This window comes from Pavona decussata, unplaced genomic scaffold (genome assembly GCF_977016875.1).
Source record: "Pavona decussata unplaced genomic scaffold, jaPavDecu1.1 SCAFFOLD_661, whole genome shotgun sequence".
NCBI lineage: Eukaryota > Metazoa > Cnidaria > Anthozoa > Scleractinia > Agariciidae > Pavona > Pavona decussata.
This window is the reverse complement of record NW_028145882.1, coordinates 12,501-38,504: the sequence shown is the minus strand read 5'-3', so window position 1 is coordinate 38,504 and position 26,004 is coordinate 12,501. Positions and strand designations below refer to the sequence as shown.

Below are 26,004 nucleotides of genomic sequence, written 5' to 3'. Positions count from 1 at the left end.
GTAGGGCTCCGACCCTACGAGAGATTCCTGCCATATATAGCGTCCCCCGTTCAAATGTTTTGCTCAACATCTGGGACTTGAAGTAAAATGACGAGAAAGAGCAGGACTTGACGAGGATTTTCTTTTCACGTGTTTTCAAAGAGTTCATGTGAGTTTGAAAAGCTATTCGATTATTTTGCTCCCTTATAAGGCTTGCGATCAATTCCTCGTCGGATTTCCGATCAAGTGTTATAGCATCAGCCAGATGTTCATAACAATCATTGTGATTCGCATCCAGCATTAATATAGTTTGAAGATGAAAAATCGATTTAAAACGCTGTCTTGTTTTGATTAAGACGATTCCGTTGTAGAAAGCTGAACTTTAGCTTGAAAAGACCGAGTTTGAGTGAGATTTTAAGTGCGTTGGCGCCGTCAATTATTGCCCACTTGTCTTGACCCTTGTTTTCATGTTTCATTACAGTGCAGATATCTCTTTTTTAAAAAGAAAGCTAAGTCAAATCTTTCTCTTTTATACTATTCCTTGACCTTGCTTTCTTGTGATGAGCCCTAATTGCTTAATTAATTAATTTGTTATCGACTATCATATTCCTTCAGTCCCCTTTAAGGTCTCAAAATGTGCCCAGTTTCTGCAGGGAGTATGTTAATTCTTGAAAACTGAATCCAGTCATAAATCGGGTCATAAATTAAAAATTTAACTTCGGAAGTGCTATGCTCCAACCTCCTTTCGTCCTTGAATCAACAAATCAGTTTTACAAGAGAATTATAGTTGAACCGATAGAAACAGTGGAAAAATGGATTGCTTTGGTAGGGAATTGACTGCTTACTTTTACGTAAACAGTTACTCGATCGCCCAACAAGAATTGAGTTTGTACTGGCAACAAAAAACTTGTTTTTACTGTGTAAACTGAAGGAATTGCAAAGTACTTGGCAAGTACAAGTGGACCCACACGAACCTCTCTCAGTAGATTGGCACGTTATCGAAACGTTTATGGTTTAATTTTGTTTTAAAGATTCATAATTCGGAAAAGGATTAATTAATATTCAAATCATCGACTGATTTGAGATCTTATGCTCGGAGGATTGTCAATATTATTGAAATCAATTGTCGCAAGGCAATGAAGTAAATAAGACTCGAATACGTTTATCAGTGATTCTTCAATGCGTTGAGCCAAAGTTTGGCTGAAGTTTAAAATGGAATAAAGGTTAGTTGAAAACTCTACTTGTATATATAGACTTATTTTAATATAAGAGTCTAAGGCCTGGGGCAAACGTCGAATCTTAGTCGAACTTAATTCGTCGAACCTATTAATTTTGAAATAGGCGCATGAATAGGGCGACGTTTACCGCAATTAAGTTCGACTCAAATTAATCGGTTCGACTCCAGCATAAGTTCGACTTGCCAAGTCGGGTAATGCGACAGTGGTTCGGCGTCAAAGCAAACGCCGTTCTAAACACGCGCTGAACTCAATTCTGATAAATCATGCAAATAACAAAATAATTGATTCAAATGTGATGGACTGCGCAAACATCACAAAAATACCGACTCCCCCATCTGCCAAACACTATTTCCCCTCCTGACGAGCATGCGCTGTACAAAGACAATTTCGCGACCAGAAATGGCGAGCTATCGAAAGTCATTGCTGATATCGCACAGCGTGATGGAAATGTGTTTTTCGTGTTTCATGAACACTAAATATAAATGGTTGAAATGCGAATTGCCTATTTGCAATAAATGCTCAGTGTTTGAGTCTTCTCTTTCTATTTTTCACAATTAATTGCCAAAGAAAGGCCCGACAGGCACTGTATTATATTTCGGCATTTCGCTAGCAAGTCCTAGCAATAATTAGCCGCGCATCGAATGAATAGTACGGGGAAACGTGCTTACTCCCGTGTTTCATGAAGTGCAACTTGTGAATTAGGGTCTACGCAGGTTCGACGTTTGCTACCACACTGGAATTAAGTCGACTCTTTGTCGAACCTATTTTTAATAAATTCGACGCGACTTAGATTCGACGTTTGCCCTAGGCCTAACTGCTGTTTTCGTTGTTTTCTTTTATGATAATCCACTAATATTTTTAACAGTAGTTTGGAGCATTTATTCCCATGTTTTAACAAAAGCTTATGTACATGTAAACCCCCTAGATGAGAGGATTTTGATGCCGTGTGAGGCTTGCACGTGACAATCCACACCTTTGGCGAATCCCGCGTATCTCCCGCCGCAAATTTCAAGAGAAAAAAACCGCATTTTTTCAGTCCAAAACGAGAAGTTAACATGAGTGTGCCCCTGACAATCAGCCAGTGTGCAATTCTTCGAGTTAGCTAAATTAGCTCGGTGATATTTTAGTCCTGTTTGGAAATTGCTTTGTATGGCGAAAATTTGCTACCTTCCTCGCGTGCTCCGGGGCTTCAAGGTCGAGTTTTAAATTACGCGTCCACGTTTAATCGAGAAAATACGTATATTGCATTGCCTTCAGGCGGAGGTCTTCTGCTGTAACGATTCAAAACGAAAGGTTCATTTCATTATAAAAGGTTGCCATGCACTCGAATGACCGTTTAAACTAAGAAAATTTGGCCCTTTCTAGAGGTTGGAACTCAGGCACTGATAACCGTAGAGCCCTTCAATTGCCGAGCATTTTACGGGATGGATAAATTCGCGATCGCTAATGGGCAACCAGATTCAGTAGTTCTTTCTTGGTATTAAAAGTTTTCAAATGAATCGGTTGATTCGTGTTTGATTCTGAAAGTGGGAGATTCGAGGGTTATAAATCTAATACCTCATGGGAGATTTTGACGCCTGAGTATGAAAGGAACTGCTAACTCAGCAGTTATAAGGATAAATAAAGCGGAATATTGTTTTTCCGACCCAGGCTGAATATTCTTATTTTGTGCTGATGTTAGGCTGAAAATATTCTCTTCAATGTTCTTAGATTATAGCATATGACATTTCCGTTTTAGAATGTATTGGGATATCTAAGTGTTTGGTGTCCGGATCTGTATCGAACTGTCGTGATCGAACATTTGGCTAGTGCAATTTTTTATCGTTTTATTGGCTAGTCTAATTTTGCCGTTTAGACTGAGAAAGAAGGAATTTAATACGGTTTAGTTTACAGCACACAAAATTGTATTCTTTTCAAAATCTCAGCCACGGGTCTATACTTAAAATTTCGCAAATTTCAGCCTAGTTATTCCTATAAAATAAATTCTTATAAAAAAAAAAAGAGTAATTAAAATTATTCCAAAAAATTTGATTGACCGAAGACAGACTCACAGCTTTGCTAAATTTGGCGTTTAATTCATTGAACTTTAGTGTCAGTGGTTAAGGAATAAACCTGCCAAAAATTACTCAAATATACCTGTGATTAATAAACACCGGCCTACCTCGAATATCGGGCAAAAATTTGTTTTTAAAAAAAGACAAATATATTTCAGTTATTCTAGCCTTTGTTGATTATTCTATCAAGCTCGTCACCTCCGCCGTTGGGATCAGTCTGCCGTCAGTATTTTGTGTTTTCTACCTGTGGGCCTTCAAGGTCGTGTTTTCGTAACAACGCCCCCAACATTTAATCAAGCCGTGAAAATAAGGAGAAAGACGTCAGCCAGAGATGCCCTCCTTCAAGGAGAGCGGATAGTTCTGTGAAAACTGTTTGCTTAGTGAAATTGCAACGTTCGAGTTCGCATACAATTTTAATTAAAATGCTGAACTCATCTGTAACACGCCTGTAGAAAAATAATCATCAATTTTCACTAGCAAGGGTCGCGTGTAAGGTGCGATATTTAGTAATTATTTTATAACTCTCCGCCGATTTTGACAATTTTCTGAAATGAGCGCGCATTACAGTTGAAAAAACCTGAAGCTACCAGTGATGGTAGCAGCATGATTGCTAGCAAATAACGACAAGCTGGCTATTTTCTTTGATTTTATTTATACTCTGATTTGATTAAACACGTAAGACCTAAAAAGCTTTGAATTCGGCGCGCTCTGATCTAAGAGCAAAGTCATGCATTAGACGAAGAAGTGAAGTTTTGCGAGGACATCGTGAAGTCCAGTGCATGAGGAAACAAGTCACACGAGATGTAGCTTTTACCTCGTTTATAATATCTTCAGTCTGCAGTATTTTTTTTAGCTTAAAGCGTAATTTTACTCGGGTTAAGACTCAGGGTTGATATTTAGAGCTCTTCTTCAGGAGGTAGTAGTCCGTTAGATGCCGTATAAAGTAGGTCTTAGGGATGACTCGTGGTCGGGCAGGGGGCATGTAATCGTTGGGCAATGCAACTGCTAGTTAAGTATTTTTTTTATTGTTCACAATGGCGTTATAGCGTCTCCCGTTCAAATGTTTTGCTCAACGTCTGAGACTTGAAGTAAAATGGCAAGAAAGAGCAGGAATTGACGACGATTTTCTTTTCACGTGTTTTCACAGAGTGCATGTGAGTTTGAAAAGCTATTCGATTATTTTTCTCCCTTATAAGGCTTGCGATCAATTCCTCGTCGGATTTCCGATCAAGTGTTATAGCCGCCAGCCAGATAATCAATCATCGTGATTCGCGTCCAGCATTAATATAGTATGAAGATGAAAAATCGATTTAAAACGCTGTCTTGTTTTGATTAAGACGATTCCGTTGTAGAAAGCTGAACTTTAGCTCGAAAAGACCGACTTTGAGTGAGATTTTAAGTGCGTTGGCACCGTCAATTATTGCCCACTTGTCTTGACCCTTGTTTTCATGTTTCATTTTAGTGCAGATATCTTTTTTTTTTTTTTTTAAAGAAAACTAAGTCACATCTTTCTTTTTCATACTATTCCTTGACCTTGCTTTCTTGTGATGAGCCCTAATTGATTAATCAATTAATATGTTATCGACTATTATATTCCTCCAGTCCCCTTTAAGGTCTCAAAATGTGCCCAGTTTCTGCAGGGAGTATGTTAATTCTTGCAAACTGAATCCAGTCATAAATCGGGTCATAAATTAAAAATTTAACTTCGGAAGTGCTATGCTCCAACCTCCTTTCGTCCTTGAATCAACAAATCAGTTTTACAAAAGAATTATAGTTGAACCGATAGAAACAGTGGAAAAATGAATTGCTTTGGTAGGGAATTGACTGCTTACTTTTACGTAAACAGTTACTCGATCGCCCAACAAGAATTGAGTTTGTACTGGCAACAAAAAACTTGTTTTTACTGTGTAAACTGAAGGAATTGCAAAGTACTTGGCAAGTACAAGTGGACCCACACGAACCTCTCTCAGTAGATTGGCACGTTATCGAAACGTTTATGGTTTAATTTTGTTTTAAAGATTCATAATTCGGAAAAGGATTAATTAATATTCAAAACTGATTTGAGATCTTATGCTCGGAGGATTGTCAATATTATTGAAATCAATTGTCGCAAGGCAATGAAGTAAATAAGACTCGAATACGTTTATCAGTGATTCTTCAATGCGTTGATTATTTTGGCAGAAGTTTAAAATGGAATAAAGGCTAGTTCATAACCGTCTACTTTTTTTGTGTAGACTGATTCTTTTTTGTGTTGTAGACTGCAAGTTTTTAGTTGTTTCGATTATTTCGAATACAAAAACTTTCTTATGAAAACTGCGCACGTCTCTAATGCATGTGCACGGTTTAAGTTTAAACAACTTTTTAAATATAAACGTTTTAAATTTGGTGACCAGTCAAAATTTAGTTTTTATGACGGTAGCTTGGTTAATTTTTCGTAAGTAGAAATATATCGAAGTGAAAATCAATGCGTGAAATCGGCGCATTAATAGTGACCACAGTTAAAAATCATGTATAACATAAACTTATCATTATTGAAATTTCTTTGAAGGCGCGTGTGCTAGATTTTAAAATAACTTAAAGGCCACTTTTCGGTGAATTTCGGTCGTCTACTCTTTTGAATAGGTTTTGATCTAATTAAGATTTTAAGGATGACTGCGGAAACGGTGTAGATAGATAGATAGATAGATAGATAGATAGATAGATAGATAGATAGATAGATAGATAGATAGATAGATAGATAGATAGATAGATAGATAGATAGATAGATAGATTATTCTGATCAAAATCGCAGCCAGAGGCTGAATTAGATAAATCGTTACAATAACAAAACATGCGCGGTGTACTCTGTAAGGTTTTGCCAGCATATAACAATGAAACCACCAGATGATCTCGCTCCTTCTCCCCTCCCCGCCTCTCCTCTTGCTCGCAGGCTACATGCGTTGTAAAAGAAATGGTAAACGCCACAGCTCTGGGGCCATCGAGTTATGGATGCACTTGGGAGGTTTCCTGAGCACTCAAGAACTAGCTGTTACTCTTCGCTACGACTAGAGCAGCTCTTGCGCTTCTTCCGTCATTAGCAACCTCCCACGTACATTCATGACTCGATAATTGAAGGCTGCACGTTTAATATTTCTTTATCGATCTAAGAAAATCATGTAAAACTTAGAGGTTTAGCGAATTGTACGGTCATGATTGTCATTAACTTCTTGCAAATATACATCACATAAAACCATGCAAAATAATTCCGAGAAATATTTGACTGAAGAAAGGAAATATCAATCGCTGGATCTTAAACTTAGTTATGGGCATTTTTTGTTTGTAAAGATAAAGTTCTTAAAATGTGGTTAAATATCTCAAGCAATTTTACTTCCTCAAACACATGATTAATATTTCTTAAAATTTAAAGGGATACTCTAGTCCCCAAAACAACTTTCGCTAAAAAGGTAGCATTTGGACTATAATAAAGGGTAAACGCCACAAAAAGTACAAAAGAAAAAAGTAAAAGGCCGAAAATTGCCGGAGAAAAGCGAAATGTTTCCCGTTTTGAAGACCGGAAGAGATTGATGACGTAGAATGAAGAACCTCTCTTGTTTACAACCATGACTGAAAACAATATGGACTCTGGGGATTAGCGCACTTCTTTTGCTTCTTTTTCTTTTGAACAAAATAGTACAATCGAAATTGCCGACGGAGCTACGTTAGCAGAGCTATGAGGGCGCTCTGTCGTACATGTTTAGCCGTGCAACAGCGAAGTGAACTCGGTTACGGACTCTACAAAACGAGTGCGAAGAGGTTATGCATCGACCAGGTTATGAAGCGACCAGTTATGCATTCTATCGCAAATTTGATGCGTTTCACATCCGCGATGTGATTTCATTGGGGATTGAATAAGATTTGAGTAGCATTAAAGTTTCCTTCTAATGATACGGCGTTGTTATTTGAAATCTAGTTTAGTTATATTTAAAACTGAAAATCCACGTGGATTTCAGTTTCCCGGGGAATGGCCTGTTAGAGTCACAGCGTACAAAGCTTGGAGACGTGGGCAACTTTCATTACAACGATTCACACTTTACAGGAGTGGTACCTGTACAAACAGCAATACTACGACGAAGACTTACGCACATAAGTAAATTCGGAAGTCATTGTGTTGTGCTGTGTTGGGATATTAAACGTGTTATTTACCTCTCATGCCATACATGTATTGCGTTGTATTAATACTGCATTCGAGCTCACTTTACAGGGATTTTTTCAGCTAAGTAATGTGACTAGCAATTTTTCATTGTTTTTCATTTTAAAGCAAAATAAGGGCTGTAACCTTTGATATTATGCTGATTTAGAAAACGGTATCTTTGGTCATTTTGCCCTGTCGCGCCGCGTATACAGCGAATATATATGACAGTCGCGTACTGAACTGAACAAGGTTAATGAAATAACTGCAATACTACGCGTGTTCGAAAGGTAAGCTTAAGTATCATTATCGGCTAATGCTAGTTTTCTTCGGGCTGCACTGCAATAACAATTTTTTGGTTATTTTTCAAACATACGGTGAACCCTAGTTCTGTTGGGGTAGCTTGTTCTGTGATCTGTCTGGCGCGAGAGCCTTCATTGGACGTGCTGACCTCAATCGGGCCTATGCTCTTATTTTCTGATAGTCCTTCTTTAAAACGAGGTTGAAATGGTGTTTTGTGAGCTTTTCATCTTTCCACGGACACAGTTATGAGAATTTTTGGTTGAGAACAGTCTTCAGAAAAGTGAGCAGAGGTCGTGGGGTTAGTAAACAAATCGAATCGCTTGTCTCCGAACCATCCGTACAAAATCCGAAAGAAATGCCACTTATGAAGACCTTCACCGTTGTTATAGAATTAAGCATCAAGCAACTATAAATCGATACGGTATTATTGAATTTTCCACAAAACATGAACTATACATTTTATATTGGAATTTTAAAATCAAGCTATTTACCGAATCTTGCTAAAGAAATCCAGGGGAATCCAACCGGGAAAGGTTTGGCGAGTTTTTCTTTCTACGTCATTTTCGGTTTTCGGCCAAAGCGCGGGTTCGAATCCCTTGACGAGAAACCTTTCATTTTTCTATGCAAAATAACGGAGATCGAACTCAAATTTTGGTAAATATCTTTAATTGGGTCATAAGCTTTCTGAATTTGGAAAGTTGTTTTGGGGTCTAGGGTATCCCTTTAAGCTTGCTTCATTTATGACGCAAAAAAAAAAATTCACCAAAGAAATCGGTTTACTTTTTTCCTGCTGAAAAGCGCGACTCAGAAATTTAACCGCAACTCGCCAAGAAACCACGACGATTGCAACGCCAACGAAAACGTCACTTAAAGCATAAGTTCGCGTTACTTGTACTTGTGCACGATTATTCTAATTCGTTCAACATATACAATGTGCCCTAACTATCCAGCAGCAGAACAGGTGGGAATGGCGTTCAAAATGAGACGGAGAATGAAAAATTTACCATCATCAGTCACCTTCACGTTCTCCACAAAACCTTGAATTTGGTCATTTTACGTTGTTTGGCCTATGAGGGCGAAGAAATGTAACAAAATTTATAACGCCCATGCAGGGCCTTTGTTTTTCTCATTAAAGTCAGCTGGCGCTAGTCTCCATTTACTTTCCAGGACTTACACTTTGACAGATCGATACTGTCACACTTTATCAATTCATACAAGAATAATGATATCAAACAAAGCATTAATAGCGGAGCTCGCGCGCGCGCCCCATAAATAGGAGATTTTGGTAAACCCATCAGTGTGAAAAATTTTGGGTTGGTTATGACGTCACTTCCGTCCGACCGACCGTCCGTACGTACGCTACTCCATGTAAGCCAACATGAAATGAGACACTCAAACCTTGTGCTGCAAATCAGTTTTTTTTTTTTGGCAGGAAATTGCATCGCCAACTGCGTTTGAGAAAAAAAAATTATAATAATTTTGAAGACGACGTGTACGACAAAACACAAACTCAATTTATGAATAAGTCTAAAAACATGTAAAGCAAGAAAGGGAGATATAAAGAGATCGAGAAAACAGGCGACGAAGAAGCGAAGCTCGACGTCAAAGAGAGCAATTGAGAGCGGTAGTAAACAGGCGAAACATGAGTGACGAACAAAGAGAGAAAGAACAGGAAAGGGTGCCGAAAAAACCCCGTGTTGCGGCACAGGGTTTGAGTGTCTCATTTCACATTGGCTTACATAGATGAGCGTATGTGCTGTAACCTGGGTTGTTTTTTGGCGGGAAAATGCATGGCCAACTACGCTGCCGGCCGCGTTTATTTGGCGGGAAGTTGCATCGCCAACTGCCTTTGAGAAAAAAACAAAACAAAAAAAATAATTTTGAATACGGCAAGATACAAAGTCAATTTTTATTTGTGACCAACAGCAGGAGAAAGAGCAAAGCAACTAGCGGCGGTAGAAACAAATCGACTGGCACATCATCAGAATCTTGAAGTTAAATCATTTTACTCCGATCCAGTGCGACGAAACGTTGGATTTTTCCTTCTTCCTTTTAAAATGAACGGAAAAATCAGCAATGGAAAAAAAGAGTGGTTATTCTCAGAAGAGGCGAGTACATTCATGTAATTTTGGTGACAAAACTTTGCTAGTTTGCTGGTTTGCAAGATATTGTTTTCTTGCAGTTTTGACACGCCGTTTAACGTAAGCTTAAGCTAATACTGCTAACTTCAGAACAGTATTTTTAGCTCATTTTTTCGGTCCATGTTGATTATTTCCCTTGGAGTTTTATTTTCTTATCTCGTCCAATTTTGCCGTCAAACAGCGGGAGAAAGAGCAAGGCGGATCGCGGCGGGAGAAAAAAAAAACGACTCTTTTAGCAGCTTTTAGAGGCGGCACTTCGTAAACAGCGGCCGAATCTTAAAGAGGAATTATTTTACTCTAATCCGGCGCGATGAAATGAAATTAAGATGCGATGGATTTTTCCTCTTGAACTGAAACTTAACGTTGTAAACGAACGAAAAAATCAGCAATCGAATTAAAGGACTGGTTATTCTCCAAAAGGCGAGTATATTCATGTGATTTTGTTGACAAAACTTTGCTGTTTTTGCAAGATATTTTTTTCTTGTAGTGTTGGCACTGCAACTTATTTAACCTCAGAGCAGCCTTTTGAGCTCATTTTTGGTCCATGTTCGTTATTTCCCTTGGAGTTTTCTTTTCTAATCTCATCCCATTTTGCTTCATTTAAAAAAAAATTTGATTCTGAGCTAAAATAGTCAGTCAAACAAAAGTCTCCCAACATTGTATCGTTGGCATAAACTACTGACAAGTTTTTCTCGCATATATTTCTAATTTTAGCATTTGTTTCTGACAATCTTGACAGAGAACAAACAAAAATACTTAAAACAGTAGGATATAACCGCAAAGATTAAGATGTGTGAGTAATTTTCATTGAAAGTCTTTTCAAAGAACGTTAAAAGCGAATGTAAAATTAAAGTGTGATTTCATTTTTATCAAAACAAAGTTTACGCAAAACATTCATTCGCTTGTTTTTTGTGAATTTTTCAAAGATCGTTGTTTAGTTTATTTCTGTACTTATTGCTATGAATTATCACAGTGCTTTTTTCATTTATTACTCAAAGATATATTTGAAGTGTGATTTTTCAGTGGTTAGTGTATCCATTTTCTCTGAGGTTTATAGCGTACGGCCTTCTTGATACTAGACAGTGACAGTGCCGGTAGCGCGCGTTGGCTGTTCACAAACCGTTTTGCGTCGATCTTCTTAAAAACTAAAAACAATAATAAAAACAGAAAATATCATTTTGAGTCCATTTAAATTCCGCTTTTATAACACAGAGGGCAAAATGTTCCTAAAACTATCAAGGAACTTCGTAAAACAGTCAGTAAAACACCCATCGAAGGCGCAAGCAAACCAACAAATTATTTCATTTTTTCGTAGCGTACAAAACAAACAAAACCGACGAGAACAGTTCCCATTATACAAATGTAATTAAGAGAGAATACAAATTAAATTTAGGAGCAAACAAACAAGGATAAATCAAATGTTAGGCATCAATTAATTGTTCACCCGCGCTGTGAAGCTTCCTACCGCTTGGAAATCACACGAACATAGATCGATAAAAATAGCAAACGATGGATCCAGAGAAGGAACTTGCGGAGAAATTTCTTCCTGCTCCTTTCTTCCATCAAAAGGACACTTTCATCCTCGGTTATCGTTCGTTGACAGCGCTTGGACGCCATGACTGATTTAAGTTTCTCAACCAAACAAAATAAAATCAATCCGATCCAAGTGTTTAGCTTTTGACACAAATAATCGATCTTTCGCTGTTTCTTGTGAGAGACACCAAAATTAACGTTTAGGAATTTCCTTCCTAGCTGCAGCACTTGATTTCCATGTATTTTTGGTACAAAGAACCCGGCTTAAAGAGTCGAACTTCGAAAGAACCTCAAAGAACTTGTTTTTTTGGACACAAAATGTAAAACTGTCGTGCTCAGCCAATCAGGAGCGAGTATTTTCGCTGCTCGACCAATCAGGAGTATTAAGTAATTTTGCCCTCGGTGAAAGGAAAATTACGAAAAACTGCCCTCTGTTACAACAAATCAGCATTCAGTAATTTTGCCCTCTGTTTTACATTGTTATTGTTGATGAGCAGTTAGCTACATATGCATTACAAATGTACTATATAACTGCAGAATTGATGAGGAACTTATAAGGTTATTACGTTCATACAATAAGTAGACTTCTATTGTGGAGCTCCGCTTTTAGGCTTGGCTAAATATATATATTATTGGTGAACAAGTTATAACTGTTTCCTTCATATAATGGCTTACCATAGCAACAGTACAACCTGTGAAAAACACCCCTTATTTTACCTTCAAGTGTTTATAACTCAAAAACAATATGTCAGACCCCCATTTTTTATTGTGGAATTGTAATTAGCATGTTTAGAAACAATCTTTTTGGAAATTTTTTTAACACTTTTACCAGAGGTGTTCAGAGCCACCTTATATTTTCGAAAATTTAAGGTGGCTCTGAACCCTCAGGTAGAATTTTTTTAAACTTTGCAAAAAGTTGTATTTAAATACGCTGATTATAGTTTAATAATAAAAAAGGGTAGTCATTAAACTTGGTTTTGATTTAAAACCACTTGAAGGAAAAGTAAGGGGTGTTTTCAACAGGCTATACTGTTGCTATGGTAACCTGTTATGTAAAAAAAAAATGATTACAACTTGTTCACAAATGTTTAAGGATATTTTTGATTTCATTATTGTTGTATCAAGTGATAAAGAATGGTTTTATTGATCTGTTGAAGTATAAGTGCTTCAAAGTCATGGAAAACAGTGCCAGCCGCCTTAATTAATCCTATTGTTTGTGCCGTCGCCGTTGCGTTTCGAGTAGCTTCTTAAACTCCCTAGAGCGAGTTCTGCTCGAAAATACCCACATAGCGTTGTTATCAAAATAAACAAGCTTCCAAGCATACATGTTATTTTGATCTTCCTTAATTATTTCGTCAGATGTAAAGGAAGTGTTGCGTTTTTGAGATAAAAGTAAACTCGGATTTTGACCAATTCGTCCTTTCTACAGCCCCTATGTAAAAAGATAGTGCAATTCAGTTATGCTTCACGTTTAATACAATCTTCAAACCCATAGTAACTTGTTCTTTGGTAAGTTGGGTTTGTTAAGAAAAAAAAAAACATATTTTAGTTGCATTAAAATGAGAGAATGTTCTATTCGAAAAATATTTAAACATTACAATAATTATTACGGATGAAGCCTGCATGACGTGTTTCTTCCACAGGCTCTGCCCAAAGATAGTTCGAAGCAGGCATCCTGTGTGCTGAGCTCTCCATGAGCTCACCTTATGTAGTGTCTTGCCTTATTCTCACCACGATTGTACTCTTCTTGTTACACAATAATTATACTGTGCCAGATACAAAGTATCATTACTGATAACTATTATTGTACCCTTAATAGCGGAGCTCCCGCGCGCGCCGCAAGGCGCGCGCGAGCGGAGCCCCATAGCTAAGAGATTTTGGTAAACCCATCAGTGCGAGAAATTTTGGTTTGGTTATGACGTCACTTCCGTCCGACCGACCGACCGACCGACCGACCGTACATACGTTCGCTACTCCATGTATGGCACCTTTAAATGAGACACTTAAACCCTGTGCTGCAGCCCGCTTTTTTACGGCGGGAAGTTGCATCACCAACTGCGTTTAAGAAAAAAAAATAATAATGATAATTTGACACAAAACAAAGTCAATCTTTGTGACCAACGGAGGGAGAAAGAGCAATACGACTAGCGGCGAGAGAAACAAATTGGCCGGCACATCATCAGAATCTTGAAGTGAAATCATTTTACTCCGATCCGGCGCGACAAAGCGTTGGATTTTTCCTCTTGAAGTGAAACGTTTCGCTCACTTAACGTTGTAAAAGGAACTAAAAAAGGTTGGAAATGGAATAAAAGGACTGGTTATTCTGAGAAGAGGTGAGCATATTCATGTGATTTTGTTGACAAAACTTTGCTGGATTGCTATCGTGCACGATCTTGTTTTCTTGCAGTGTTGACACGCCGTTTAATTTAAACTTAAGCTTAATATTGTTAAACTCAGAGCAGTCTTTTGAGCTCATTTTTTTTTTCGGTCCATGTTCATTATTTCCCTTGGAGTTTTATTTCCTAATCTCCTCCAAATTTTACCTTCCAACAGCGGGAGAAAGAGTAAGACGACTCGTGGCGGGAATTTACATGAAGGGGGCATTGATCATAAACAGCAGGCGCCGTGAGTCTTGAAGGGAAGACCCTAGAAAGTGGAACGAAGGAAAGGCAGAAAATCACCCCAAATCCTAGAACACGGAACGGGTGAGGGTTAGGTTCAAGGTTATAGTTTATTTGGGGTGATTTCCGACGTTCCAGGTTTTAGGATTTGGAGTGATTTTCCACCATTCCGCCCTTCCACCGTTCCGGCTTTTAGCGTCTCCGATCTTGAAGTGAAGCATTTTACTCCGGTCCGGCGCAACGAGACGTTGGATTTTTCCTCTTGAAGTGAAACGTTTCGCTCACTTAACGCTGTAAAACGAACGAAAAAATCAGCAATGGAATAAAAGGACTGGTTATTCTCAGAAGAGGCAAGTACACGTATATTCATGTGATTTTGTAGACAAAACTTTGCTGGTTTGAGGCTGTTTTGCAATAAACTGATTTCTTGCAGTGTTGACACGCAGTTAATACTTCTAAGTTCAGAGTAGTCCTTTGAGCTCATTTTTTTCGGTTCCTGTTCATTATATCGATCCCTGGGCATTTTATTTTCTAATCTGGTCAAATTTTGCCTTCTAACAGAGAGAAAAAGAGCAAGGCGAATAGCGGCGGAAAAGGACTCTTTTAGAGGCGGCACATCATAAACAGCGGATCTGAAACAGAAATCATTTTACTCTGATCGGTCCGCGAAGAAACGTTGGATTTTTCCTCTGAAGTGAAACTTTTTGCTCACTTAACGTTGTAAAACGAACGAAAAAATCAGCAATGGAATAAAAGGACTGGTTATTTCCAAAGAGGCGAGTATATTCAAGCTTAAGTCTTATATTTGATTTTGTTGACAAAACTTTGCTGACTTGTGCAAGATATTTTTTTGCAGTGTTTACACTGCAACTTGTTTAACTTAAGCTACTGCTAACTTCAGAAAAGTCTCTCTAGCTCATTTTTTCGGTCCATGTTCGTTATTTCCCTTGGAGGTTTATTTTCTAATCTCATTCCTTTTTGCTTCATGTAAGAAAATTTGGTTCTCAGGTATAATTTTTAGTCAGTGAAACAGACGTCTCGTAACACTTTTATCGACTTTGCTAGCATAAGCTGAGTAATGACAAGTTTTTCTCGCATATATATCTAATTTTTGCATTTATTTCTGACAATCTTCACAGAGAACAAACACAAATACTTTAAAGGATAGGATATTTCTTTTCAAAAAACGCTGAAAGCGAATGTAAAATTAGTCAATAGTGTTACCTCATTTTCATCATAACATCAAGCGTACGCAAAATTTGTTCGCTTGTTTGTACAAATTTTTGAAGATCGTCGTTTAGTTTATCTCTGTTCTGATTGTTATGAATTATCACAGTTTTTTTTCCATTTATTACTTCAGGATACATGTATATTTTAAGTCTGTTTCATGGTTATTGTAGCCTTTTTCTCTTAGGTTTATGTACGGCTTTTTGTTGATAAACAACATTTGCCTAAGACAGTGACAGTTCGCCTCGATCATCTTTAAAACTAAAAAGAATAATAACAAAAAAAAATACTTTGAACTTGAAGAAAACTATCAAAACTTGATAAATAGCCAATCCCGTCCTGAATATTTACCTACAGTGTACATAATATTTTTAAATTTTTTTGTACCCCCCACTCACATCCATGTAGCTTAGAATGTCAGTTCTGCTGAAATGGGTTTTTGGGCTTCAAGAGGATACCTTACTACCTTAATGTACCTTGTTGTATAGCAGATAGTATTTTTATTTGCATGAGGCCAAGTAGAGTTAAGGGTTAATTTTCAAGCATCAGGGGTATTTTGCAGAATACCGAACGTTGAATCTATGGAAGTCCTTTAATGCAGTGGCTGCCATAACAACAAATTAAAGCTAACCGTCTGTATAATCAGTGCTAATAGCCCTAAACAGAAAAGAAAAGTGCTTAGACCGTGATAACTTTGTTCATTTCTTTCCATTCTTTATCTTCGTAATTTCATAGTGAGCTAATCACAGTTGTCTTCTAAATTTCTTTGTCTGGTTTGTCATAAAATCTGAAAACATTCCATTTTATAGATCTAGAACTGCCATCAGAAATGGCATCTCAGCCACTGAACTGCAGGATAAGTCCTTTCCAGCCAGCTTTCCCCCAGCCACTGCTTTCGTGTGCTCGATGAATCCTGATGCGGTGATCAGACTTGCAAATTCTGGACAATTCAGCATCTCAGAACCTGACCTCATCAAACAATAGCATTATCCAAAACGTGAACTTAGGGAAAAATTTAAAAATCATCATAGGCCCCCATCTGCATAAATTATGAACCTTAACTCAGGAGTGTTTTAAGATTTGCCACTGCCTGGGCACAAAAGCCATGCACAGAGGGTGTAACCTTTACTAGGGAGTTTAGATCTTGTGTTTTAATACAAATGTAGCTGTAGCAAAAAATAATTGATGTACAGTTGTAAGCTTTTTATTTATCATCACAGATCATGACAGATGTGATGAAAACACAGTATGGCTCATGAATCACTTTGTTAATGGAAGTTCGTGTTGAGGCAATTCAGAAACTTGTAAATTATCCATTCTTGTGTGAAAGTTTCTGACTGCGCACTTTTCCCATCAAGGGATAGATCCAGTTGTGTATTAAATTTTTTACCTTTTGATAAATGTTGATGTGATGGCAGGAGCCAAATTGAATGGGCACTCGCTGAGCATATAAAATTTTTCTTCAGCTGTAAAGATTTTAATTAGTTGGCCTGATGTAGGGCTATTGCTCTAGCATGTTGTGTACAACAGAGATTGGCCACTGGATGTCTGCGCCTACAATAGCTGTGTTTATAAGCAACAGTCAGCGCTGCCACTCAATCATTATTATAACTATTGAATTGATAGAGGCTACAGAAATATTCTGAACAAGGGGCATTCCCTGTATACTTAACAGTGCAACGAACTCAACTGGGGCCACCCAACATTGATCAGCCAATCACAGGTCACGTTCACAACAAAAGAGTCTGGCTTTGATAGTTGGTAAACCAATCAAAAACGAGAACATTTCTTTAAATTTCAAAGTGTCGGTCTTATCGGTGGCCCCGGTTGAGTTTGTTGCACTGTAAGACAAAACCTCACCTTACCTTTAGTTATATATATATTTTTTACAAAGCCTGAATATCAGCTGTTTCCCATCTCTCACCAATCATCTAGAGAGATTAGAGACTGATGTTCAGGCCATGTTTAATCAACCAGACCCTTTTGATAACTGTGATTTAACAGACAAAAGGTGAAACTTCTTATCAGCCATCTCTTTTAATTGGAAGAAAAATTTAAAACTTGGTAGTGGGTAACGAATTATGAAATATGTACAGTTATTTATTTTTACAGTGCAATCTCAGTTATTTGAACTCTCAATGTTTTTCAGCACTCCCAATTCTTTGAACAGATAGTTGTTAATTCTCTTGGATTTGCTTCAGTCAGCTTTTTGCCTCCTATTTTTTGAACAAAATTTATTTCCCCTAGGAAGTTAAAAAAAAAAATTGGTACTTCCACTGCAATGATTGCCACGTAACATTATTATGAAAATGTTAATATGCCAAGTAAATTGTTTTCTTTTACTTTGTTTTGATTATCCAATAATAACTGTTACTTTTCATGGGTTTTGTGACATCAGTAACCAGTGCTACAGTTTTCTATACCTTATCACATAGTCTGATATAACTTTTTCAGTAACATAAGGAAAAACACTAAATAATATTATTTTCCTTTTCCATTTTGTACAGGGTTTATGTAAAATCTTTATTTATATAGAAATAGTTTAATCCACTGATTGTTTTGGAGAAAAAAAGTGATAAAATGCATTTAATTTGCAATATTTCAAGCAAAGTATAATGTTGTACATCATTTGTGAATTCAGAAGAGGACTATTGCTATACATCAACTCTCTTTAGGCACTCTTGTTCCTTCTATTTTTTTCTCTCAGAAAAACAGAATGATGAAAATTAAAGTAAGGACTATTTTTTAGAAAATGCTTATTAAAATTAATGATACATGGTTGGTATTTTTCTGTGTAAAAATGAATGGGACTTCTCAGATGAGGTGCTATCCATAAACTGGAGTGATGGCTGCAGGAGTGAAGTGTTTAGCAGTCTAATGACTTCTTAAATTGGGATTTTCCTTGTAAGGACAAAAGGTTAATGAGTTGGAGCAAGGCCTGTTCCTTAATTGAGAAACCAGAGAATAACACCTGCAGTGTAAATTTTTGTGGTGGAAGGAAACTGCTTAGTTTTCTTTTCAGTACTACCTCAGTTAGGAAATGTGGTCCATGAAAGGTAAAGAAAAACTCTTTGACCTTGACAGGATTAAAACCTATGACCCCAGGATTTTGTTGATCACTGATGGACCAAAATTAATCTCTTCACTAGGGTAATGCAAAATTTAAGTGGTTTCCTTCCCAAACAGAAATTTACACTCCAAGGATAATTCTCTGATTTCTCAGTTGTATAGTCAGTACTGCACAGCATAAAATTTCATTATCCCTTAATTGTTGTGTTGTTTCCAACTTTACTCCAAGTTAACTCTCATGTAGCAAAGTGTAGAAAAACTGCTGGGGATAACGGGCTCCCATAACAGCCTGATGGATTTTTTTTGGTAAAGATTTTCACAGGGACAGTTGAGGATTTGTACACAATTGTTATTTGATTCTATGTCAAACAATTTACTAACTTAATTTAAAACCAGGTACAAATGACTAGGGACTGAAATTTTTTTTTTCCGTTGAATAATTAGACTTATGACATTTATTGCATTCGACATAGAAAGAAGGCACTCCTTTCACAGATTGGAGTTGAGATTGTATGGGAGAACCAAAGCTGATTGCATGAATGAAAGGATAGTGGGAAGTACATCTGGCACCCCCAGTAGATAAATTTTTGCAGGGGCAGATGACATCATCACCAAATTGGTAAAGGAGAGAACCTACGCTAGGATCAAGGTCATCAAAGGTACTCTCTGATCCAGTTTTGATAATTACTAGTTTCGATATATACAAAGTAGCAAAAGGCATTCACAAGTAATTGTTGTTTTGACTTTACAATATCAAGAATAAGAGGCAGCCAATTACTGCAATGGTTTCTCTGAACAAAACAGTATCACTTTGCACTCTCAAAACAAAGGAACTAATGTGATTGACAGGAAGTTATGAAAGGTTCATGTTTTCCTATCCCTACCGAAACAAATGGAAAAAATTATATACTGCATTCTTAGATTAAGTTAAGAGCAAGAAAGACATCTTGACTCTCTTGTAAATCAATATCAGTTGCATAGAACTGAGCTCTTAGTTTGAGTTTATCCAAAAACCAAAATAAACAACTTTAAGTGTACAAGAATAGCTATCAACCTAGGAATAGATTTTTAAAAATGAGCTTTTCAATCTAATTTATTGAATTAATGAGCTACAAGTGCAGTTAGAAAATATAAAAATGACACAAAGCTAATTTGACTTAAAGAAATATCTCTCCTGTAAGCAAACATCTCCAATGTGCATCTCCCTCAAACAGAACCTAAACATAAAAAAAATCACTCAATTTGACGAGAAAAAGATGAAATTTTAAATATTTTGTAAATCCCTATAACTTATAATGACTCGTTTTTCAATTGTTCCACGGTGTACTGGTTTGCATCGATCTCCTAGTATTAGTAGACCACACGAGTTGATATAACAACACTGGCCTACTATTGTCTGTATTAGCTTGCAATTAAAATATTTTCTTGATTAAAGATTTCTTTTAGAAAATTGCTCCCTCGTCAGAAAAAAAAACACTACAAACAGTTTAAAGGTGTGTATGCATACATAAATATTTGAAGTTATCTTACCTCCTTAATTGACAGAGCTGTCGGACCTTTCGCCTTCCACCGACACAACAAAACCCCTTCTAGTTTTGACATTTATCACACTAAAAGTTTTCCTTCAAATCTGCTGTTAAAGGGGAACATTTCCACACAATCGCGCAGGAAAAATAAGACGAGGCGTAGGACAATTCGATCGCTTCCAAACCTGAAAACTTATGCAAAAATTAAAAAGATCTTGTCTTTTTTTATCCACCATCCTAATACAGGAAGATATCTGAACACTGCTATTTTTATCCTGTTTTATCCAAACCTCTAGAACGAAGCAAAGGCAACTAAAATTCGCCTCTTTGCTCGTTCTCAGGTAGGTAATTCATATTGGTAATTATTAATAATTACCATATATGACGTACCTACCATATCCAGCGCCCGTTCCGCTGGATAAGGGTAATGCGGGCTCGGAGAACGAGATTGCCGCCATTTTTTTAAATAATGGATCTGGGTACTAGGAGTCTAGGATCAGGAATCGGAAGACCTTAGATAACATAGTCTCCTTCGCAGCCGTTATTAGTGTCGTCACGCTACGCTCCGTGGGGAGGATCGTTGCGTGACGACCCTAATAATGGCTGCGAAGGAGACTAGCTATAGATAACAAGGACTGGAACCAGATTTCAGAGCCCAGTGCTTTTCGCGAAAACGTGCGTTTGGTGGGGGTGCCCATTCTCGCGGGCTCACAAACCTGGTTCCAGGAATCTCATTCCCATTCATAAACGCGCGTGGGCTCTCAGAGGACGAGATTGGGGTACAAGCGCAAACATTAACCAATCACCAACCCTTGCTAGGTGAAAGGAAAATTAAGAAAAAATGCCCTCTGTTACAACAAATCAGGAACCGATGATCATGGGCTCCTGGTATTACATTGTTGATGGGGAGTTTGCTGTATATGCATTAAAAATATATATAACTTTAGAAAGGATCGATGAGGAACTACGTCCATACGATAAACCGAGATTTCTGTAAATGCTAGCAAAAAAATTGGAGCTCCGCTTTTAGGCTTGGCTAAATATATATATTATACTTTGTTGATTGCAAAATAAAGCAAGAGTCACCGTAAAAGAAAGTTCCAGTTAGGCTAACTGGAACCCAGGCATTATTTTACGGAAAGAGAAGTGACTCGTGTCATCGCTTCTATTTTGCAATCAACAAAGTATATTAAGAGCACAATAATAGTTATCAGTAATAATACTGAGAAACACTCGCTTATTACAACTATCCGCGAATAGCAACTGTGCATGTAGGATAAATGTTGATATTCATGGACGAACGATTGAATTGATTCGTCAAAGGCAAGGAAACCTTAGTTCAAATAGAAACGCTATAGATTAGTTCAAATGAAATCCAAACCCGTGCGTTTATTGCTTAAGTTTAAAAAAAAGTACCACACTAGCTACTTTAATTTGGTAAGTAGCAGAAGAAAGCGAGATGACAAGCTTTTATTAAGTTTTAATAAAGCCTTGCAGAATTGGGTGCTGCAATTGTCTAAAAGATTTCTCCCAAATTTGTCCCACTAAAGCAACCTCCCACAGTAAAATATGCTTACTTACGGTAACAAGGATGAAAATAAAATACCTGTCATCATGGAAAATGGTTTTATCGATCTAAAAAGAGCATGCTACACCAAGAGGTGCCTTCTTTTTACTGAGCATTGAGCATTGGAAAACCACCCTTAGAGATAATTTATTCGCCTTCATCTTCAGTTCAAAGCAAAACTTTCCTTCGCCGATCAATTAACTAAAAAAATATCATGGTGTATCCATGGAAATTTCTCATGGTGCAAGCAGAACTTTCTTTTTAATTAAAATTTTTGCCATCGAAGAAGAGAAACCATGGCTTCTGAGACGGCATAAAACAGAGATGCCGATGATGTTTCACTGTAAAGGAGAGAGCGTTCATTGGAATCAAGAAAGCCAAGATCGTCCTAGACGTGTTCTCGTGGAATACCCTTATCAGAGGTAAGACTAACTTTTACACAATGAAAATGACGATGACTTGTAAAGCCTTCCTCAAGTTAAAGTGTTCAAAGAAAAATCTTCTGGCTCTATGGACATTTTACTGTTAGTTTACCTGTTTTCTCGAAACTGAAGACAATCAATATCCTCTTTCTCCAACAGACATCGTTTTCATAGCTACTGCCTAGACATTACATGCAGGTACCACAGAAAGTCCCAAAATGAATGAACATACTAAAGACAGAACTAAAACTGGAATTAAGCATCCGTGTACTTGAGAACTGTAGAGGGTGTGTTTCTTCACTCTCTGACGAATGGCGTCAGCAGTCGAAACGCCAGCACTGTGATCTCTTTACGGTACCAAGTTACCTTATCAACCATGTTGATAAAACCAAACATTCATTGCTACGTCCTGGTTTAGCTTGGTTTAAAAGGATTCTAAACACTTGCTCAGAAGTCAACCAGCAAGTCAAATTCCTTAAATTGTTCTTTCAAAAGTTTCCCCCTTTCATATGAAACTGGTCTGGGCGAGCTAAGGTGTTGGACAATTTTTAGAAACGACAGTGGCACCCTGGCAAGTCTTCGACAAACATGTATATTTATTATTGTAAAACATAATCAGTTGTATGCTATATCAATTTGAGGTGCATGTTGTGTAAGAAAGAGACGTATAGTCGTTCTCGTTAAGTATAGAAGGCAAGCGAAGAAAAATAAAAAACCACGTTTATTTATTCTAGTACATAAATAGAGAAGTCAAGTGCAAACAACAAAATTACAAGGCAATTTACTAATCACTCTAAATTTCGGCGTCTTTTGTTCAGGCCTTGTAGGTTCAATTGAGACAGCTGCGATCTCCAAAAGTATTCGTTTGTGCGAATTAATTCTTCTAGATGAGAGCTTTGCCTTTGGGTGACAATTTGCTCAATTTTCCACTTCACTCATTCATTCATTCATTCATTCATTCATTCACTCACTCATTCATTCATTCATTCATTCATTCATTCATTCATTCATTCATTCATTCATTCATTCATTCAGTCAGTCAGTCAGTCAGTCAGTCAGTCATTCATTCATTCATTCATTCATTCATTCATTTATTCATTCAATCATTCATTCATTCATTCATTCATTTACTCACTCACTCATTCATTCATTCATTCATTCATTCATTCATTCATTCATTCATTCAGTCAGTCAGTCAGTCAGTCAGTCAGTCAGTCATTCATTCATTCATTCATTCATTCATTCATTCATTTATTCATTCAATCATTCATTCATTCATTCATTCATTTACTCACTCACTCACTCGCTCGCTCATCCATCCATCAATCCATCCACCAACAGTTCGTTCGTTCGTTCGTTCGTTCTTTCATTCATTCATTCATTCATTCATTCATTCATTCATTCATTCATTCATTCATTCATTCATTCATTCATTCATTCATTCATTCATTCATTCATTCATTGATACATTCACTCACTCACTCACTCACTCACTTACTTATTCATTCATTGATTCATTGATTGATTGATTGATTGATTGATTCATTGAATCATTCATTCATTCATTCATTTACTCATTCCTTTCTTCGTTTATTTATTCCTTCGTTTGCTCGTTCATCCATTTATATAATTGTCTATTTTTGACAAAAATATGTAACATAGTATTTAGAATTAAACAGTGATGGTTTTAATGGAATATCATGTTAAGTTCACTTGGAAAATACTGAAAACACAATTTGCATCAACCGGTTACGCACATAAGTACTTAGAAACGGTTTACTTGATTGAGGCTACTTGATTCTGTTGTAGATACAAAATGGAGCAGATGAACCTGATCATCTCGACTGTGTTAATCATTTTGGGGACATTCAACATTGCGACATTGGCATCTCCAAAGAAACATGATTATCCTGAATTTAATTCAGGAAGAAAGGTAAGAATATATTATGATGCTCTTTTCGTTAACCTGCCGACATATCAGTATTTTCATTTATCGTCAATTTCTGGTCTATACCACACTGATGGCAAAATTAGAATACTGAAAGCCTGGTTGGTTGAGTGAGGTAGTATTTTTTTTCTTAACTTTCTGTTTCGAAGGCATCACTCTCTCCTAATTCAGATAGAGGATAGAAAACTCGCTATTGAGAGGCTTCTGCACATGAAGCCAGAATTTTTGAAGGCAAACAAATTAACGCAAACATTATTCGAGCGTTTTAGTAATATTTTTCTAAAAAACAAGAGAGAATGTAAGCTGAACTCAGGTAGGGATCGCCGGTTGTAAGTGTAGCTTTTAGACTAAATAAGAAAAAGAATTCTGTGCAATACATTGTCTAATTCGCGCGATTTGTTTTGAGAAAATACGAATATCATGATATTACACAGATTATGTAAAGCTTGACAACAAGCCTGGCAGAGAAGGCTGTAAACGAATCTCATGTTATACTTTGAGCCCTCGTTCCAGTCTCGTGATTTCAAACTTTTACAGATGCTAGTAGTCAGGATTCCACACAAATAACCTGAAAAACGTTCTTTAATTCTGTGGGAAGCAAGAGTTCCACTTTGAAAAACTCTTGTTTCAGAAAACTGGCTCTGAGGCTTCTTTTTGTATATCAGTTCAGCAATACAAGGACTTGTCCCCGCTTTCTATCCAGCGTGACCAAGATGGTAAAATAGTAGCACGTAAGTTTTTTCAGCTTTCGGCGTTCCCTTCATAGGGTTCATAAAAACAGCACTATGTCAAATGACACAATAAAATGGGCTTTATTATTTGTCCCATAACGGACGATGATCAAAGACTCTTATGAGTTAACCGGCGAATGAAATGGACTGAAAAAGTAACTGGGGCAATTTACATTTATTTTGCAATTGCCTACAAAAGCACTGCAGATTATTAGAATACGTGTAATCAATATTAATCCTTACTCACCGTTTAGAGGATACAGTTTACAATATAACTGAACTGGAATCAGTGTCTGCAAGCAATTCACCTCCCCCAATCACCCGTCGACATGTCTACCCTGTCTCGTTTGGTTCTACAGTCCCCGAAATGATGCTTAACGCTGAAGTGATCTCCAAGTTGACCCAAAATGACCGCCATTTTTTCCACGCTAACTCCAAAATAATACCCAGGTAAACAGACGCTTGCGGATTGACCACAATATAAAATTAGCAGCATTTTCGCGTATGTATCAATTAATTTGTGTTACGAATATTAACAATCTTCACTCACTCGCTTTTCATTTTTCAAGCAGTATAGAAGAAATCACTACTTTAATTTTAAACAAGTATAATTTTTAGAAACACCTCGGCTGTCGCTTCTCTCCGCCGTTATATTTCCGCGGCGGAGAGAACGTGCAACTAATAATACGTATCAAAGAAAAATACCAAAACACCACAATTATTGTTTTGAACTCTTACAGAAGATTGTCAAACGTGTCTTGTTATCTTGAAATAAAACATTCCATGCACAATGAATGTCGATAAAAAACATCCTCAACGCCTGACAATTTCCTATAATGATCAGACGTAATGCAAGAAAATCTCGGAATAAAATGTAACTTGATTCGTTACGTGCCACCTGGTATCTTTGTCAGGATTTGTCAAGAAAAGACATAAAATTGAAACAAGTTTATGAAGTAAAAAGCGTCCAAAATCGACAATTTTAAAGAAAACGCTAAAAAAGAAGGATGGTATGATTGTGTCCTTAATTCGATTGGAAGATTTTGTTAAACAACGAAATTTAAAGCCAGTTACGGTTTTAAATAGCTTTTAACTTGAAAAATTCCAGTACATTTGGCAGCTTCATGGTCCACCTAAACTGCAGTGAAATTTAAAACTACGGTTTCCTGTAAACAACACCCACCGTTCCTTTCAGTTTAAACTGGCTTAGAAATCGATTTTGATAAAGTTTACCCAGCGATCGAACAAAATTGTCAATATGTTGGTTATGTTGCCTTGAAATCCCGTGTTATGTGATAATTTCATTGGTTTTTCTTTGGTCAACTTTATCCGCCTCGTTTTAAGTGGGTTGTGTGTTCTCCATGTTCGTAACCACTGTAAGCTATAGGCTGGTAAATTTTGTACTTATTGTACAAATGAAGTGAAAGTTGCAATAGTGTTCCACCTGTTCGGTTCTATTTCGGTTGTTTCACTTCAT

At 37.1% G+C, this 26,004-nt stretch overlaps 1 protein-coding gene and 2 long non-coding RNA genes across 4 annotated transcripts in view; 2 read left to right on the top strand and 1 right to left on the bottom strand.

Annotated features, from left to right (window-relative positions):
• Window positions 1-13,238: 13,238 nt before the first annotated feature.
• LOC146449075 (uncharacterized) lies at window positions 13,239-18,049 on the top strand. Of its 2 annotated transcripts, XR_014860785.1 has the most exons (3): window positions 13,244-13,749; window positions 13,970-14,391; window positions 14,603-18,049. It is a non-coding gene; the product is annotated as an uncharacterized LOC146449075 (long non-coding RNA). The 2 variants fall into 2 exon arrangements; XR_014860784.1 differs by having other exon boundaries at window positions 13,239-14,391.
• LOC146449074 (uncharacterized) lies at window positions 15,419-20,868 on the bottom strand. The gene is made up of 2 exons (XR_014860786.1): window positions 19,864-20,868; window positions 15,419-19,550 (listed from the first exon to the last, which is right to left on the bottom strand). It is a non-coding gene; the product is annotated as an uncharacterized LOC146449074 (long non-coding RNA).
• An 882-nt stretch (window positions 20,869-21,750) lies between these two features.
• The window catches only part of LOC146449073 (DELTA-stichotoxin-She4b-like), a 9,035-nt gene continuing 4,781 nt past the window's right edge, over window positions 21,751-26,004 (top strand). Inside the window, exons 1-3 of the mRNA XM_085102031.1 lie at window positions 21,751-21,848; window positions 23,658-23,781; window positions 24,467-24,527. Coding sequence (XP_084958157.1) covers window positions 21,751-21,848; window positions 23,658-23,781; window positions 24,467-24,527 — 283 coding nt within the window. The remainder of the gene's footprint in view (window positions 21,849-23,657; window positions 23,782-24,466; window positions 24,528-26,004) is intronic.